This window comes from Pygoscelis adeliae, unplaced genomic scaffold (genome assembly GCF_000699105.1).
Source record: "Pygoscelis adeliae isolate BGI_AS28 unplaced genomic scaffold, ASM69910v1 Scaffold71, whole genome shotgun sequence".
NCBI lineage: Eukaryota > Metazoa > Chordata > Aves > Sphenisciformes > Spheniscidae > Pygoscelis > Pygoscelis adeliae.
Window position 1 is genome coordinate 8,236,475 of NW_008824356.1, and position 16,225 is coordinate 8,252,699.

Below are 16,225 nucleotides of genomic sequence, written 5' to 3' on the forward strand. Positions count from 1 at the left end.
TTCACTGTTTTCTTACTTGTTTGCTTTTTAAAAAAAAAAAAATTTTTTTTTAAATAGCTCTTTACCATCTGGGCAAAAGAACAAAACTAAAAACACTCTCAGCACCATTCTGGGATTTGGAAAATATGAAATATGAAGATCAGCTTAATTTATGATGTGGAAAATACCTCCCTAAAAGTTTTAAGCAAGAAAAAAAAAAGTCCCGCAGCCATGCCTGAACATGGTTTCAAAAAGAGCCCTCCTCACATGCTGAAGACTTTGCAAATATTTCATAATGATCAACATTGAATCACTACTGTCTTTCATTCATCACTTATTTTTTTACCTCCAGAAAGCTTAGCGCTGGTAAAAACCAGTTGAATCAGAGAATAAATACCCAGAACTGGTTCATCAGATTGGTATTCAGATAACATGGATTCTATTTCTCAGACAACTGCCTAAAAGCGATTAAAAAGTACTAAAGTAACAAAGTTCTAGCAAGTTCCATTCAGGTTAAGCAATATAAAGATAATACAATATTTTAGGAACATTTATGCTGCATCTTTACATTTCAGCAGGTTTTTGCAGTGGAATCACAGAGTTGTTGAGATTGGAAGGGACTGCTGGAGGTCATCTAGTCCAACATGCCTGCAAGGTATGGGTTCTTTCTTTTCTACAACCCAATGAGGCTGAGCTGTACTTTGACTTGCAAGGCTTTGACAGGGATGAGGTTAGGGAAAATGGAAAAACAACTCTGAGTCAGGGGAAACTGTTCCTGAAGTATAGATGAGATGGAGGCATTTGCTTTTACGCTTTATTTCCACTATTATTATTCAGTATGCTCTGCAAAAAGGTATTAATCGCAATCCACAGATTCTGAAAGGAAAAGAAACCAATTCTTTTTAACCTCATCAGATCGACTCAGGACTTACTGGTGAGCAGTAATGTACTGCAGCACTCACACTAAGATGCAAAGGTTTGAAAGCACAATGAAGCCTGAAATAGGACTTTCCATTACACAATGCAACTTACTGAATGGATTCCCAGTACACAAACTGGCTATATTGAAAAGAAATGGAAGGTGATATCCTTCTAAAGAAAAGTATTCTGATATCCATGTGCTGATATGCTCAAAAAAAACCTTAAAAAACTTTTTTTTTTTGTTAGTTTTGACATTCACGCAAAGGTGTGCCTGTACCAGATAAAGATCTAATATGTCCTATCTTTTGCTCAGCAGTTCTGAGCTGTATCACAGATCCCATGACCTTGCATGACCACAAGTTGTATATGCACTAGGGGATAGAAAAAATAGTTAAAAACAACTATTGAAGTAGAAGCAGAACTAGTGAATTCAACTTTCACTGTTAAACTGCTACACAAGCATGAGACTAACTGGTACAAATGAAAGATCTGGGAAAGGATCCTTGGCTGAGGATGTCTCTCTGGTCCCTGAAAAGATAACGCAGCTTACACAGGTATGATTCTTCATGCAGAGATTCAGAATCCAAGTGCAGCCCTTTTTTTGGCATAGGTTTGGATGACAAACAAAATATATTGTATGTCCCAGTTAAAAAGAAACACACAACTATCAGTGAGATGTAATGAAGTACTTCCTAGACAAAGGCATCCATCCAAGCTAAAACACAGGAAGACTGCTAGACGGTTCTAGCATTTTTTTGTCGAAAAGTAGAGTGTCTTACTCTCTCAAGTAAAACAGCTTTAAAAGAGTAAAATGCATTACTTGTAGATTTTTTCTGTGAAACAATACTTACAACCTGAATCTGAGAGCGGTGAGCTGGACAAAAAGCTGTTTTGAGTTTGCCAACTAGAAGTGGGAGCAGCCACTTCTATATCAGAAATTTCAGCATCCATTTTCACATCCTATGGCGGCCAAATAAAAATAATTTTTATCTGTTAATATCAAGCAGCTGTAAACTTTAACAAAAAACATACAGTAGCACACATACAGGTATATGCTGTGATTTCACACATGCTGGAAAATAATGATATGAATTCTCAGAATTCTCAGTATTGCAGCTAGGTTCAAATTAACTTGCTTATGAATTTCATGCCCATTTCATCACTATAAAACCTCTGCAAAAAACTGCTTTGCCTTGAGAAAAGCACTGGGAGCACTGCAAGTTTTTGTCACTACAGTAAGTTGTAAAAATGTTCTCTTTCTTGTTTACATCACATCCACAGTTCAGGACAAAGCATAGTGGCAGGGCAGACATCAGTGAATGATGAATTCCTCATCAATGAATGTTCCACATTAATTCACTGGAGTTCCACAAGTAAGTAATAATAAAAATTAAATCCATTTTCCCTGCCACTGAGGAAACTCAAACTCATTGATTTCTCATATCAAAATACCTGAAGTTGCTTTTCCATTTTTTTTTTAAACCATTTAATAAAGTCTGAGGCACAACGTTACTATTTATGGTTAGACCCATACAGCATAGCTTTTTGCTGAGTAAAGTCATTTGGTCTATAAGCTAAAAAAAGAAGATCATTTTAAAAAGGCCATTTAAACAAAAATCTCCGTAAATCTTTCTTAGCATTGCAGCAAGTAGTCCCCAGTTGCAATACCTTCCAAAATAAGATTAAAAGCTTGGCTTGGTACCCAAATTACTCAGTTTCTTGAAATGAGAAGAGATAATAATGCACAAATGCATCAGTTCATAAAACACTCAATTTTGCTACTGAATTCTTATCATAAACAGCCTCAGGGAATTTTGTTAAAACATCTTACAATTTATCATTCATGCTGATGCTAAGATTTGAAAACTAAACAGAAAACAAAATAAAATGCAACATTAATTTAGAGATACAATAAGCTTTTGTCCCATCACTGAAGAGGGATTTACTTCTATTAAGGCTAATAGGAATTATACATATTAATCCCCTCATGTGCCGATGAGAGACTTAATATATACATAGCACAACACCAACTTTTAAAGAATAAAAAAAAGTTTTTGTCTTTTCATTCTGCTTCCAGAAATGCTATCTTAGAACAGAGCTTTTAAACAAGCAAGGTGCTTCTACCAGCATCTGCAATACAAAATGACTTTCTCTTTACAGAAGTTTTAACTTACAGAATGTGCCTTTTCTCACGTGCTTCATTTACAATTACATCTGTATGCTGTGTTTGACTAGATGGTCGGTTGTTCATGGCAGGGAAACTGTCCTAAAATATTGGCATCTATCAATCATAACAGTTATCTTTAGTTTTCCTCTAGCTTTCTCTTTTGATTTTGCTTCAGTTGGTATTCTCTATTATTTATTTTATTTTTATACATTATATTTACTTTCTTTCCCCCCCAATTTCTTCTTTATCTACTATCACTCAGCCTTTCTTAGTTGAAAAATCACGATTGTTGTACTTGATGGTATTCTGCCAGCCTCTGGCCTCCTTTATTACTCGAAATGTTACATTTTAAAACATACAAATAGCAATTATGATTTTCCTGGGCTTCTAAGCAACAGGTATTTTACAGCCATCTGACGAGACTACAGAGTAGGAGGATTGAGTGGGGACAAATGAAATCATAAGAAAGGAATAAAAATAACTTCTTTTAGGGGAACATTCAATTTTCGTTTCATTTTTGCTCCTTAAAATGAAAAGAGGCTAGGTCACAGGATTAGATAATGCCTGTCTGAGATTAACGTTGGCAAGCAAGCTGAAAGAAGTGTATTACTAGGAAGGCTAGAAAGAATATCGTAACAGAGGAGAAAGATTAATTGAACAAGTAATTTTATCTAAAATGGTCAAAGTAAAAATTTTACAAGAACTCCCTTTTTTAAAACATGCATTTTCTTATCACCTACCAAATATCTGTACTTTGTATAGCAGAAGCACTACGTTGTGTACAGAGCATGAATCAAAACTATCGGAAAGAATGAACTTTGATGTCCTCAAGCCTACACTCTTCCACCAATCAATTTTACAGACTCCCAATTGACAAATAGTAAAATAAAAAAAATTAAACAACAATGCATTTGAGTTAGTTCCAAGGGAGTGTAAGAAAGGCAAGCATTACAAAGGGTTTTTTTAGACTAAGCTAGCCTGATCACTAAAATCAGATTAGCACCTGTTTCTTGTTTTTGAACATTCTGTTCTATTTGTAACAGCCGTTAGAGCAAAGAGTACTGTATGTCATGCAAAAACCCGATTATGCCTGACTAAATGGAAGCCCTTAATTGCTCTCTGTTGTCTAAAGAAAGAGGAAATATTGTTTTGGAATCAGCTTTATACTGGATTCTGAATATAGAGTTCAAATCATGCGAGCTCAGTCAGTTCAGTCAACTTAGTGTAATATTATATTCTACCATCAGCTGATTGCATTCCACTTAGCTTTTAAAATTTTTCCAAATTTCAGTGGCTACTGAATTAGTAACTCCTGTGTAAAGGCAAGAGAAATTCAAGAAACAAAGATTATAATTAGCAACAGACTGAAAGTGAATCTGCCCTGTTTCTTCCTTTCAATTCTTTCTTACAGAAGAACAAGATGGCTTTTTCAAGCAGCTTAATACCTTCTTCTTACAACAGCAACTTACTAAGCTAAAATACTCTGTATTTATTTTACCTTTTCCACTTTTTAAAAGACCTACTGGTAAGTAAGTCCTCATTTTACAGAAGGAAGAGCGCTATGGAGGAGGTTCGGAACACAAACAGCTTAAAGTTTTTTGATACATGGTGTGTGATCCTAGATTTTGAGCTCAACTGCTTAGAGACACTGGTAAGATTCATTGCCAAAGAATCTTGATTTGGTTGTGGTAAGTTGCAGAAATACTAGCATGATTCTTCAGTTCTGATCATTTATTTCAACCACGTCCATAAGAAATTGTAATTCTGCCGAAGTAAGCTGCTACCACAATGGCACTCAGTGAGAAGTGATATGACAATGAACAAGCTAATATGAAGAGAAAGAAAGCGTGTTAACAATTGGAAAGGTGAACTCATTACAGGCAATGTTTCTAAAACAGGAGCACTGGATTTGTATTGCAGGGAGTTAGGAAATTATGCTTAGCCCTGCTATCAGTTCGCTGAGCGACCTTTAGCAAATCACTTCCCCTCTGTCTGCCTGGCTTTCATTTATGTATGAAACAGACATTATAGAGTATCTTCTGTAAAGAATGCAAAGATCAGCTACTGAAAAATCATTATACATGATCTACAAATTAATCATCCTTCTAATGGAGGAAACAGTTTTCTATATTTATCTTTAACATGAAAGGACAAGGGAAAATTGAACAAACCAATAAAAAAATTGCTGTAGAAAGCAATTTGACAAAGCAGGTAAACACTTCAGAGTAGTAAGACACAGTAAGACATTTTTCTGTGAAATTTTAAAGATTTTTGGAAAGTATCCACAGCACTTTACAATGAAGACAACACTTCTGTCATCAAATTTTACATCAGCCACGGCAGCTACATAAAACAGAAACATTCACGTGTTATTTTAGTCTGTGTTTATACTAGGAGTTAAAACACATCAAATAATCTTACGTTGCTGATTGAAAGTAATCAGGAAACAGAAGTGGAGTACACAGACATACCTTGAATTGTTGGACTTTTTGATTTGAATCTTCCAGTTGTTGCTGTAGAGAACTCACTATTTCTTTATACTTCGTATACCTTTCCTCAATCATCTCCCTTCGGCAATGGGACTCCTAGAAATACATTGAAAGATCTAAATGATTTCATAATGTGAATTATTAATTACTAACTTTCAGAGGTTGAAATACAGAGACCATACGAAAGCATCATGTTCAGTACAGAAAAGTAATGTTAAAATGAAGATAGGTTAAAATGTAAACAGCCTCATCCTTAACTGGTGAATGATTTCTTGTAACTCCAAAATTCAGTAATATCACACCTTCTAACAAAGAAATTCTGTAATGGTGAAAAATTCATTACAATACTGTAGAAACAAGCACTTGAAGAAAAAAAGTGTTCTAAGGATATGGACTAAACAGTATTTTCAAATAAGAAAACATAACGCTTCTCACTGAACTAGCTAATGATTCACTTGAATGAATACAACTACCAGACAACTTGTGAGGCATTATCAAAAATTTACTTTCTCTCTCCTTCTCCCTTCCTATGAAAACACTGAGGGAAGAACTTGCTAGCAGTGGAAAGCAATGAATGGCTTTGAAATACTTCATTCATGCATACCACCTGAGAGTAAAATATGCTATTGTACAAAAAATCCAATGTATTATTTTCAAATAGAAGAATTAATGAAACTCCAAACTGACATGATTCTCAGCTAAGGTATAAAGCTTAGCTCTCTTGAATAATAATTTATTTATTAAACAATACACAGTTGTTGGTAGGGACTCATCTTAAGAAAACAGTCTTTAAAAAACTGAGCATCAGGGAGAAGGACAGAGCTCAAATTAAACCGAAGAATTCGGGTTCCAGTCTCACGAATGCTGGCTAAGTGATAACTACAGCAAACCAGAAAATGACAACGTCATTTCATAGTAACGTTAAGCAAGAGAGTGCAAGTGTGAAGGAGATTGTAGAAACCCCACATTCAAGCTTCTGTTTTGCCTAGCTGAGAGCAGAATTTTTCCTTTAGCAGTGCGGAACCATCGGAAACAGAAGGCAAATGTCAACCTCTGTCAGAGCAAAAAGCTCTTTTGGGGATACCTGGAATGTGAAATTAGAACTATACATCTCAACAATATTTTTCTTAAAAAAACCCAAAGATTTCAATCAGCATTTGTGTTCCTATCTCTGTTGATGACAGCGATAAAATAATGTACAATTATTAATACATGACCTCATGCAAGAACACTTAGAATAAACAATGTTCCAAACAAGTATGTTTTGAAATGTTTATGACTACCTCAGGATGAGTAATTCTTAGCAAATAAAAAGCAAATCGTTATGCATTTGTTGATCTGTGATTTAATACTGATTTAAAATTAATATTGTGCAATGAGGTTCCAAATTCTTTTTTAGTAAACCACCAACTTCATGTATGGAAAGTAATAATAATACAGTGGTTTAACCACTTAGCCACTGAAGATCTAATCTGAGGCTTATCACTCTTGACAGTATTCCACCACTGCTGTCTATATGTCCCACTGTGTCCAAACAAACATACCTTGATTTGATAGTGATACTGGGGAAATAAGTGACAATTATTGGCATTATGTCAAAACAAAAAAAAGAAAAAAAGCCATAAAGCTCACCTATTTTCACTCATTACTTTAAATATTGAAATAACTAGCATAATATATTTCATTACAAAATTTTCATTTTTTAACAAGTAATATCAGAGTTCACCACTCATTACAAATATTCTGAACCAGTAATTAGGACTTCATCTATTGTACCCAGTTACCAATGTTTGCTTACATTATGGAGCACCTCAGCAGTGTTACTAATTAGGACTAAATTTATAACCTCAAAAGAATCTGTATAAACATGAAAATAAATTTCTGTGTGTTTTTGTCTGTATAATATGTACATATGTAATTTTAAATATCTTATTAACCAATTTTCTATACATATGCACAGGACATTAATTAACAAAAATTTTTTAGAACTACTGAAAGAGTCAAATGAAATCTTTCTCACTCCAATATCTTTGAAATCTTCTAACAGGCTCAGTTTCTCAGGAACAGACTCCAGATGGTCTAAAGCTACTCGAGTACTCTAAAGAACAGAACACATTATAAAACATAAAAAAATTAATCAATTCTTTCAGCCATTTCAAACATTAAAAACCTATTACATGTATGGAAACAGGTTTATAGGTATGTATGTGTCTGTAAATTGAACAGGTCAACAGTACAGGCTGTTAAGGAAAAAAGACAAAAGAAACCACACAGCACAGTTTCCTTAATTTGAATCTCCATGAATAGTTACCAGTTTATTGAGCAGAACAATATTTATTTACAATTTTGGAGTTTATGTAGCCTTCAGAATGAAATTTTCTTTTATTGCACTTCAGGGAGTAAAGTACATTTAAGAAAAATATAAATATATACTCATAATGTTTATATCTTTGTAGTTAAACACATAGTAGAAACGTCTTTTTTTTTTTGCAAATACAAATATGGGCAGGTAGCACTTAACTAAAAATAGAACAATCAAATTTCATATTTCTGGTTTAGACATATGGTATGTACTGCTGAAAGATGAATTACCACTCTGCAGAGAGTTAGGGTTGGACTCAACAACAAGATTTCATATCCACACCCGTGACACAAAAAATCTAGTCTGTAGCAAGATGCAAAGAACTGAAGAAAATGAGTATCATGTTTTGGGTTTTGTGCACAGGTGAAGTTGGTTGGTCATGCATAAAGAGCAGTCATGCCCCATAAGGCAGATGCCTCTGGAACATCTCAAAGGCTGCCCCTCTATTTGCTGAAGAGCAATCAGAAACAATACTGTTTGTACTTTCTGAACAACAGTTGGTATTTCCTCCACAATTCTATAAATGACACTTCTTTGGCTAAAGTTCTGTTAACCTGGTATGCAACCTACCAATAATGGTCTTTATTAACCACATTACTGCCCCGGCCCTTTAAAGCAAAAATCTATACAACAAATAAAATTCATCAATCCTGAAGTCAAGTATTGTTATGCTGCAAAGTCTGTGCAAACTGAGTTAACTTGCCCTTAACTACAAAAGCTCTCTTTCCTAGTCTTGGAAACTCTCAATCTGACCAACATGAAAAACATCCCATTTAGATCCCAGACCTAAGACCTGAAGAAACTAAAACTTTCAATCACACCAGGATAAGAAAAATCGGTGGGACCTCTCAGCACAAGTGCAGTCTGCTCCAAAAAGCTATGTTTTGTATTACATAAAGCTCCCTGACAATCTTCAAAAGCAACCCAATGAGTCAAGACTGTAATAGTGTACTATGCTAGGTATAACAAACCATGAAACATCAGTAGTATTAGCAAACAACAAAAATACTTTACCAATGATTAATACGGAAAGAACTATCTACAGGCTTCATTGTTATAAAAAAGTGTATATCCGTGTAAGCTAATTCCTTAGAGAAGAATGTGTTTCTTTAAAAGCATAGGTCATAAGTATATTGCTTTAGTTAAAAATCAATCACATGAAAAATTATTAAAAAACTGAAATGGGAGAAACAGCAATGAAATGAACACTCATGTGAGCAGGCAGCTTAGATAATATCAATATTGTTATATTAATATTTTATTACAAATAGAATGGATATTATATATTGTAATATCAATGTAATAGGTACATTAATAATTTAGTAATATATTAAATAGCATTATATACAATATATTGTACATATATAAAGCCACATAACATATTAGATATTTATATATTATAATACATTAATAGCAGTATTATTAAAATTATTTATACTGCTACCATGACTGTCTAGTGACCACAAATCTTTTCTTACATGCTGCTATTAATTATGTAGACAAGCAGTTACCTGCACAATGAACTAAACAAGCCATTGCTCCTATAATTTATAAGCAATATTGCAAATTACAATAACATAATATACAAAAAGATTACAATAAAATAATGTATAAAAAGCCATCACGTTTTGCCTTGAAACAACCACTTGCCAGCTTAATTATGTGCTTTCTCATTCATATATTATAGGAGAGAGTGTACAACCACTCTCTATTCATCTTCTCTCTGCAACTTCCCATTTTAAAGACCTCTTGCAATCTTTCCCGTCTGTTGTGGTTTAACCCGGCAGGCAGGTAAACACCACACAGCCATTCGGTCACTCCCCCCCCCCAGTGGGATGGGGATGAGAATCGAAAAAAAACCAGTAAAATTTGTGGGTTGAGATAAAGACAGTTTAATAGGACAGAAAAGGACATACAAAGCAAGTGATGCACAATGCAATTGCTCACCACCCACTGACCGATGCTCAGCCAGCCCCCGAGCAGCGGTCGCCGCCCCCCTGCCAACTCCCCCCAGTTTATATACTGAGCATGACATCATATGGTATGGAATATCCCTTTGGGCAGTTTGGGTCAGCTGTCCTGGCTGTGCCCGTTCCCAGCTTCTCGCTGGCAGGGCATGAGAAGCTGAAAAGTCCTTCACTAGGGTAAGCACTACTTAGCAGCAACTACAACATCGGTGTTATCCAAACATTATTCTCATGCTAAATCGAAAACACAGCACTGTACCAGGTACTAGGAAGAAAATTAACTCTATCCCAGCCGAAACCAGGACACCATCCATACCTTTTTCAGGCTGAAGAGTCGTAGTGTACTTAGTTGTTCCTCACATGGAAGAGGTTTCATACCTTTGATTGTTCTTATGTCTTGTGTAGCCTCTCTAAGTTCTGTGTTTTTTAAGATGGAGAAGGGGAGTGAGGAGTGCAGAACCAGAACTGACAGAGTAACCTAAGTGCAGACACACCATCAATTTTGAAACAATGATGTCTGTCTTGTTGTCTACATCTTTCCTAACAGTTCCAAAGATTCAGTTTTTAAGATGGTAAGAAATATGCTTTCCATAACAAATGAAGGTCAAGTTTGAAAACAACGGGATTCATTTGCATCTCACAACACTGAACTTGTAACCAATATTCAGTCCTAATAAACTAAATTAGGCAGTGGACGCGAGACTGTTTTTTCTGTTTCTGTAATTATATATATGCAAAAATATTATGTATGTAAATGTATTTCTCTAATTTTCTGTAATTAGGAAAAATTTGTACTGGCAGTTAATATGCTGATGATATTAGGACTTATAAAACAACCACCCGGTTAAATCAGTTTTCCAGATATTTGGGTTCTTTTTCCTTCTGAGACTAATGAGGTTAAAACAATATCTCCCACCATCCAGGAATAAACTTTTACCCTTAGATTGTATGCTCAGCTAAAAAAGGGCTGTCTTATCCCACTCTTACATTCTGCAGTAGGAATGCAAGATGCAGTAGAAGAATATTTGGGAATTCCCAAATCTGGCCCTTTTTTCCAGGATAATTTCTACTCTTCACACAGTGCAGAAGAAAACAAGAATACATTGCAGTCAAAGGCGCTAGAACAATAACAACTCCATTATCACAGGTAAGGGGAAAGAATTTTATGAGAGGGTTGGATGAATTGTTGCTTCAAGAACAATAGGAGGAGTAAGAAGCCTACAAAATGGGGTAAAAGGATTGACCAGCAAGGAAGGATATTTTAGATTTCAAGAAGTACAGGAAGAACTGTCAAAACTGAAACAGAGTAAAACAAAGATTCTTTAGTCATTTAGCAAGAACAAGAAAATAGAAATGAGGCAGGGAAAATAAAGTGGAGATAGTTTAGGTATGAACCCAAAATGAGTATTTTTGCTTTTCTTTTATACTAACACATTAATTCTGTCAGATTTTAACAAATGTACAGGAATTATACAAGACTAAATATATGAAGTTATGCCTGAAAGATAGGTAAATCACTTCCTGAAATGGGCAGCACTGAGGACACCCAGTACAAAAAAGTCCTTAATTGCAACGTTGACAACTGACCATGGCAAATGCTGGAAAAAGCCTGGAAGGACAGAAAGGTGCATACTTGTGCTGACTTCCAGTGAATAAAGTAGGGCAAATCAGTTTTGCAAAACACAAAGTCAGAATTAATAAAGGTTATTTCTTCTAACAAGAAAAGAGTACTTTCTTCTTTCTCGCCTGCTCCATGAGTGCCCTGATTTTGGCAGGGATAGTGTTAATTTCCTTCCTAGTAGCTGGTACAGTGCTGTGTTTTGGATTTAGGACCAGAACAATGTTGATAACATGCTGATGTTTTAGTTGTTGCTAGGTAGTGCTTACACTAGTCAAGGACTTTTCAGCTTCCCATGCTCTACCGACTGAGAAGGCTGGAGGTGCACAAGAAGCTGGGAGGGGGCACAGCCAGGATAAACTTGGGAAAACCGGCCGGGGGGGGGCTGCTGCTCGGGGACTGGCTGGGCATCGGTCAGCGGGTGGTGAGCAATTGCACTGTGCATCACTTGCTTTGCATATTATTATTATTACATTTTATTATTGCTATTATTATTTTATTTCAATTATTAAACTGCTTTTATCTCAACCCACGAGTTTTTCTCACTTCCAATTCTCTCCCCCATCCCACCGGCCGGGGGGGGAGGAGCGAGCGAGTGGCTGTGTGGTACTCAGTTGCTGACTGAGGTTAAACCACAACAATGAGAAAGGAAGTTAAGTAGATGTCACACTTAGCTAGCCGTGTTTGGACCAGAATTAAAATTTATTGTATTATCTTCATAAGAAGTCTTGTATTTTAATGTGTAACTTCATTTGCAATCAGGTTTTTTTACTTGCAAAATTCACCTAAGAAGATTTTATAAGGAAAAAAAAATTATTTTTCCTGTAACATATCTGGTTCTTTACCAGAAAAGAATTACAGAACCTGCGGGTATATATTAATAATGAATGTATAAATGGATTCTTCTTCATATTTTCAGGATGCAATCAGACAGGAGGCCTACATATTGCGTTTACAGTGTTTTTCACAGATTATAGTGTAGAAATGTTTTCATAGCTATAATATACCTTTTTTTTTTTCCAAATGCTACTATACATCTCCACTTGAAAGTAAAATTGCCTAGAGGTATCTATCAATCTCTAATGTTTCCCTCCTATAAGAATCAACCATTTCACTTTTACCACAGTAAAGCAGTATTCATTCATATTTCATGCTTCATTTACAATGGCCTTATGTTCATCAAAGCATTGATTCTCCACTCCATTAATTTATGACGAGATGCAATGTTTGCTACTTCTTCCCAGAGTAGTCCCTGGTACTGGTCTGCATGTGTGTTTCTAAGGCTGGGAAATATATGAGAGACAACAGACACCAAGCAATCCAAACTTAACTATATGTGAAACAAAATACTGAATCCTAATGTTCAGCAGTCATCCTAGTATCTCACAGATCTGATGGACACATGTCCCAAAGTTTTTCACTTTGAACACCAACAACTCCCCTACCCCTTCAGAAATAAAATCCTTCCTCACAGGAAATAACCCCAGAATTGTAACACCCCTCAATCTCTCTTCTTGGTCCAGCACCAAATTAAACCATAAATATTTTAAACTTATGGTATATACTACCTAACATATTTTGCTAAAGTATTTTATTTATGAACTGCAGAAAAATATACATTTGAGATGTCACAGAGAGTTGAAATAAAGTTGCCTGGGACACAGGACACATTTAATGTAGTGACTCCTCAGCATGCTATAAAGTATATTCAGTTCACAGCAAATTTTTTTCCAACTACAAAGATTTTTGCTCCCCCCCCCGTTTTAATAAAGAAGACCTGTGATCTGTTCTCAGCATAAAAGGAACTCAGGCCCTAAGTGTAAGCCCATGCCTTAAGCCATCCCATTTTTCAATTCTTTCTCTAAATTCCAATGCCAAGACCTCATGTCAACACTGTCTGTAAATAGAATTAAGGAAGATGCTCATCATCTGTTCTCCCCAAGTGTCTTCTAAATATATCCCCTCTATTTCATGTACTTTCTGTGGAAAAATATAAAATTAAGCTGTGCCTCAGCTAGTCCTCATTAGTTACATTATTAAATGTAATCTTGAAAGCAGAACACCACCTTTTGGTGATCTGCATACTCAGTCCTTGTTTTTTTGGTTTTATCAAGAATCATGTGGATAAAGGATGATATAGGCTACTTGGATTTCTGAAAGGTTTTTTAGATTCCTAAAATTTAAACCTAATTTCACACACAAAATGATGGGCTCTAAGCTAACCATTACTGCTCAGGAAGAAGACAATGGGGTAATGATACGTATTTCCAAGAACTTGCTAACTCAGTGCTCAATATCAATCAGAAAAGCAAAATCAACACTGAATATAATCAGGAAAGGAAAAAAAAGCCAGAGAACATAATTATTCCCGAGTATGAATCCACAGTGTGCTGGCATCTTGACTACTGAGTGCAGCTGTGGACCTCTATTTCAGAACAGAAATAGGGAAAGGTCAGAGAAGAGCAACAAGAATGATCAAAGCCATGGAGCGCTCTTTCCATGTGAGAAATGATTAAGTACAATGACTCGAAAAAACAGGACTTTTCAGCCAGGAAGACAGATGCGTGAGGGGAGAAATGACCAATTTGCATAAAATCACATACAGATGGAAAATTTTATATGGGTTTAAGCAGAAAACTGAGCAAGTTCATGAATGAGAAAGAGCATAGAAGGGTTCCAAATTCATAGAAACTACATCTAAGTCTGGAAGTCTCTGAAATTTGAATGGCTGGAATCAGAATGAATGAGTGGGAAACAAAACATATGTCAGTCCTGTTCATACACTCTTCCCTAAGCATTTTATTTTGGCCATCGTTGCGATGTCTATAGCTGGGCTAGACTGACCTTTGGTCTTAACTAGAACGGCTCCTTTTATATTCTAAAATTCTCACAGTTTTCTGAGCACTTTGTGAAGTGATTTGAATAGGGTAACTCACACGCTAACATTTTCAGGGACAGAAATGTGTGCCTGTTTCATAAAACCGATGAAAGGAATGGTAGTGATGTGCAAATAAAAACAGAAAAAGAAAAAAGCCAAGTTTGTTAGGGGAAATTCAATAAAGAAGGCAGCAACAAAAGAATACATTGAAGAATGGGAGGGAAAGGTGATGGAAGAGCTTTTAGCTGGCCCACAGAATTGGTCTGGTAATTTAATGAAATGTCCTCAACAGCAACCTCCTCAACGTGGATCAAATGCCATACTTGTACCATTAATGACTACCCTCTATTCTATTAAAAGAGATGGATTTAGCCGCACAGATAAAATGCAAAAAAGGATGTTGGAAGCACCTGACATAGAGGGCAATTAAGTACTGTTAATTTTTTTCCCAGAAATCGGAAAGCTGTATGCCATAATGCATACAAATAATCCTAAAGAAAGCAATCACATCTGTCTGCTCATTGTGTAACAGGGAACAGAAGGTACTGATACAGTGCACTGATGGTACCGATAAGAGGAAGAAACACCAATTGTACTGACTGAAGCAGTATTAATGGTATTTTACTTAACAGCAGTCTCTTCCATAGAGCGAGTGCTATTAATCTTTCTGGTTTTAAAATAAAGATTATTTACTTTGAAAAGGGGCGTTCTGTGTTTTCACAGAGAATGATAAAACAAATTACTCATTTTCCATGACTTCATACAAACACTTTGATGTTTAAACTGCATGTGAACAGTTAATCCTCCTATAGTGATGTATTCTTGGTGATAGACAGTTTCACACTGTCTCAAGGGACAGATCTAAATCAAAATCAGATACACATTTTATTTTTAGTCTCAAAGCTGCAATGCTAAATGCAAATAAATCAAAGCAGGTTTGCATATAGTCCTCCTAAAGTTTGCCTTTATAGTCAATATATTGAAAACACATAAACCAGAAACCAGGCTTCATTGACTTTCAAGTACAGTGCTCCTTTCTTTTCTAAGGTAGGTAAAAACAAATGGCTATCTCTAACACATAGATACTTTTGAAAATTAGAGCTGACTTAAGTACCAGTTAGCTAATCCCCAAAGAATACCCATAAAAAGATTAAATGCGACTGTAATTTTAAGTGACTGCAATGCATGTCAGCAGGCAGTTACTCACAAGTCAGATGAAAGATGTAATGTTAAAGGTGACCTATGATGACTTATTTTTAAATGGCCTTAGCATGTTGAATACTTAAGTAGCAAGAATAGGATGCACCCAGCATGTATAAAGGTATCCTTTGCTTTCCCTGTTAACATCTGTAAAACTATACATTGTCAGCTTCTATCTCCAGCACTAGACTGATACATCATACATTCTTCTTTTACACAGGGTGTGGTTCTACTTAAGAGGCCTGAGATTCTCTGTTGACTTTCATATGCCAGGCAAATTCCGAGACAGCTGGGACATTCTGTGACTTAGTGCATCATATGTATAGAGGGAACTTTAAGAGAAAACAAAAAATTTATTTTGTATCTTTATGTTCCACGTACTCCAATTATACCATTGTTTTGATGATTTCAGCACATCAAGAAATCAATTTACCTTTACAAAGATAGGCAACACATACAAATTTATCAAGTTACACAACATGCAAGTTCAATTGGCTTTTTTTTCTATACTACATTGTTTCATCAAAGTTTTAACTAGTAAGGGTTTTTTTTTAAGCAAAAACTACACTTACACTAATGAAAAATAGAAGACTTTTGTTAACAAAGCATTGCAAATGTCAAACTAACTGAACTTTTAATTTAGA

The 16,225-nt window shown here is 35.4% G+C and overlaps 1 protein-coding gene across 1 annotated transcript in view; it reads right to left on the reverse strand.

Annotated features, from left to right (window-relative positions):
* CEP128 (centrosomal protein 128kDa) overlaps positions 1 to 16,225 on the reverse strand; it is a 132,088-nt gene that overhangs the window by 3,196 nt on the left and 112,667 nt on the right. The window contains exons 21-24 of the mRNA XM_009319514.1: positions 7,577 to 7,654; positions 5,539 to 5,652; positions 4,477 to 4,491; positions 1,752 to 1,860 (exon numbers count right to left, since the gene is read on the reverse strand). Coding sequence (XP_009317789.1) covers positions 1,752 to 1,860; positions 4,477 to 4,491; positions 5,539 to 5,652; positions 7,577 to 7,654 — 316 coding nt within the window. The remainder of the gene's footprint in view (positions 1 to 1,751; positions 1,861 to 4,476; positions 4,492 to 5,538; positions 5,653 to 7,576; positions 7,655 to 16,225) is intronic.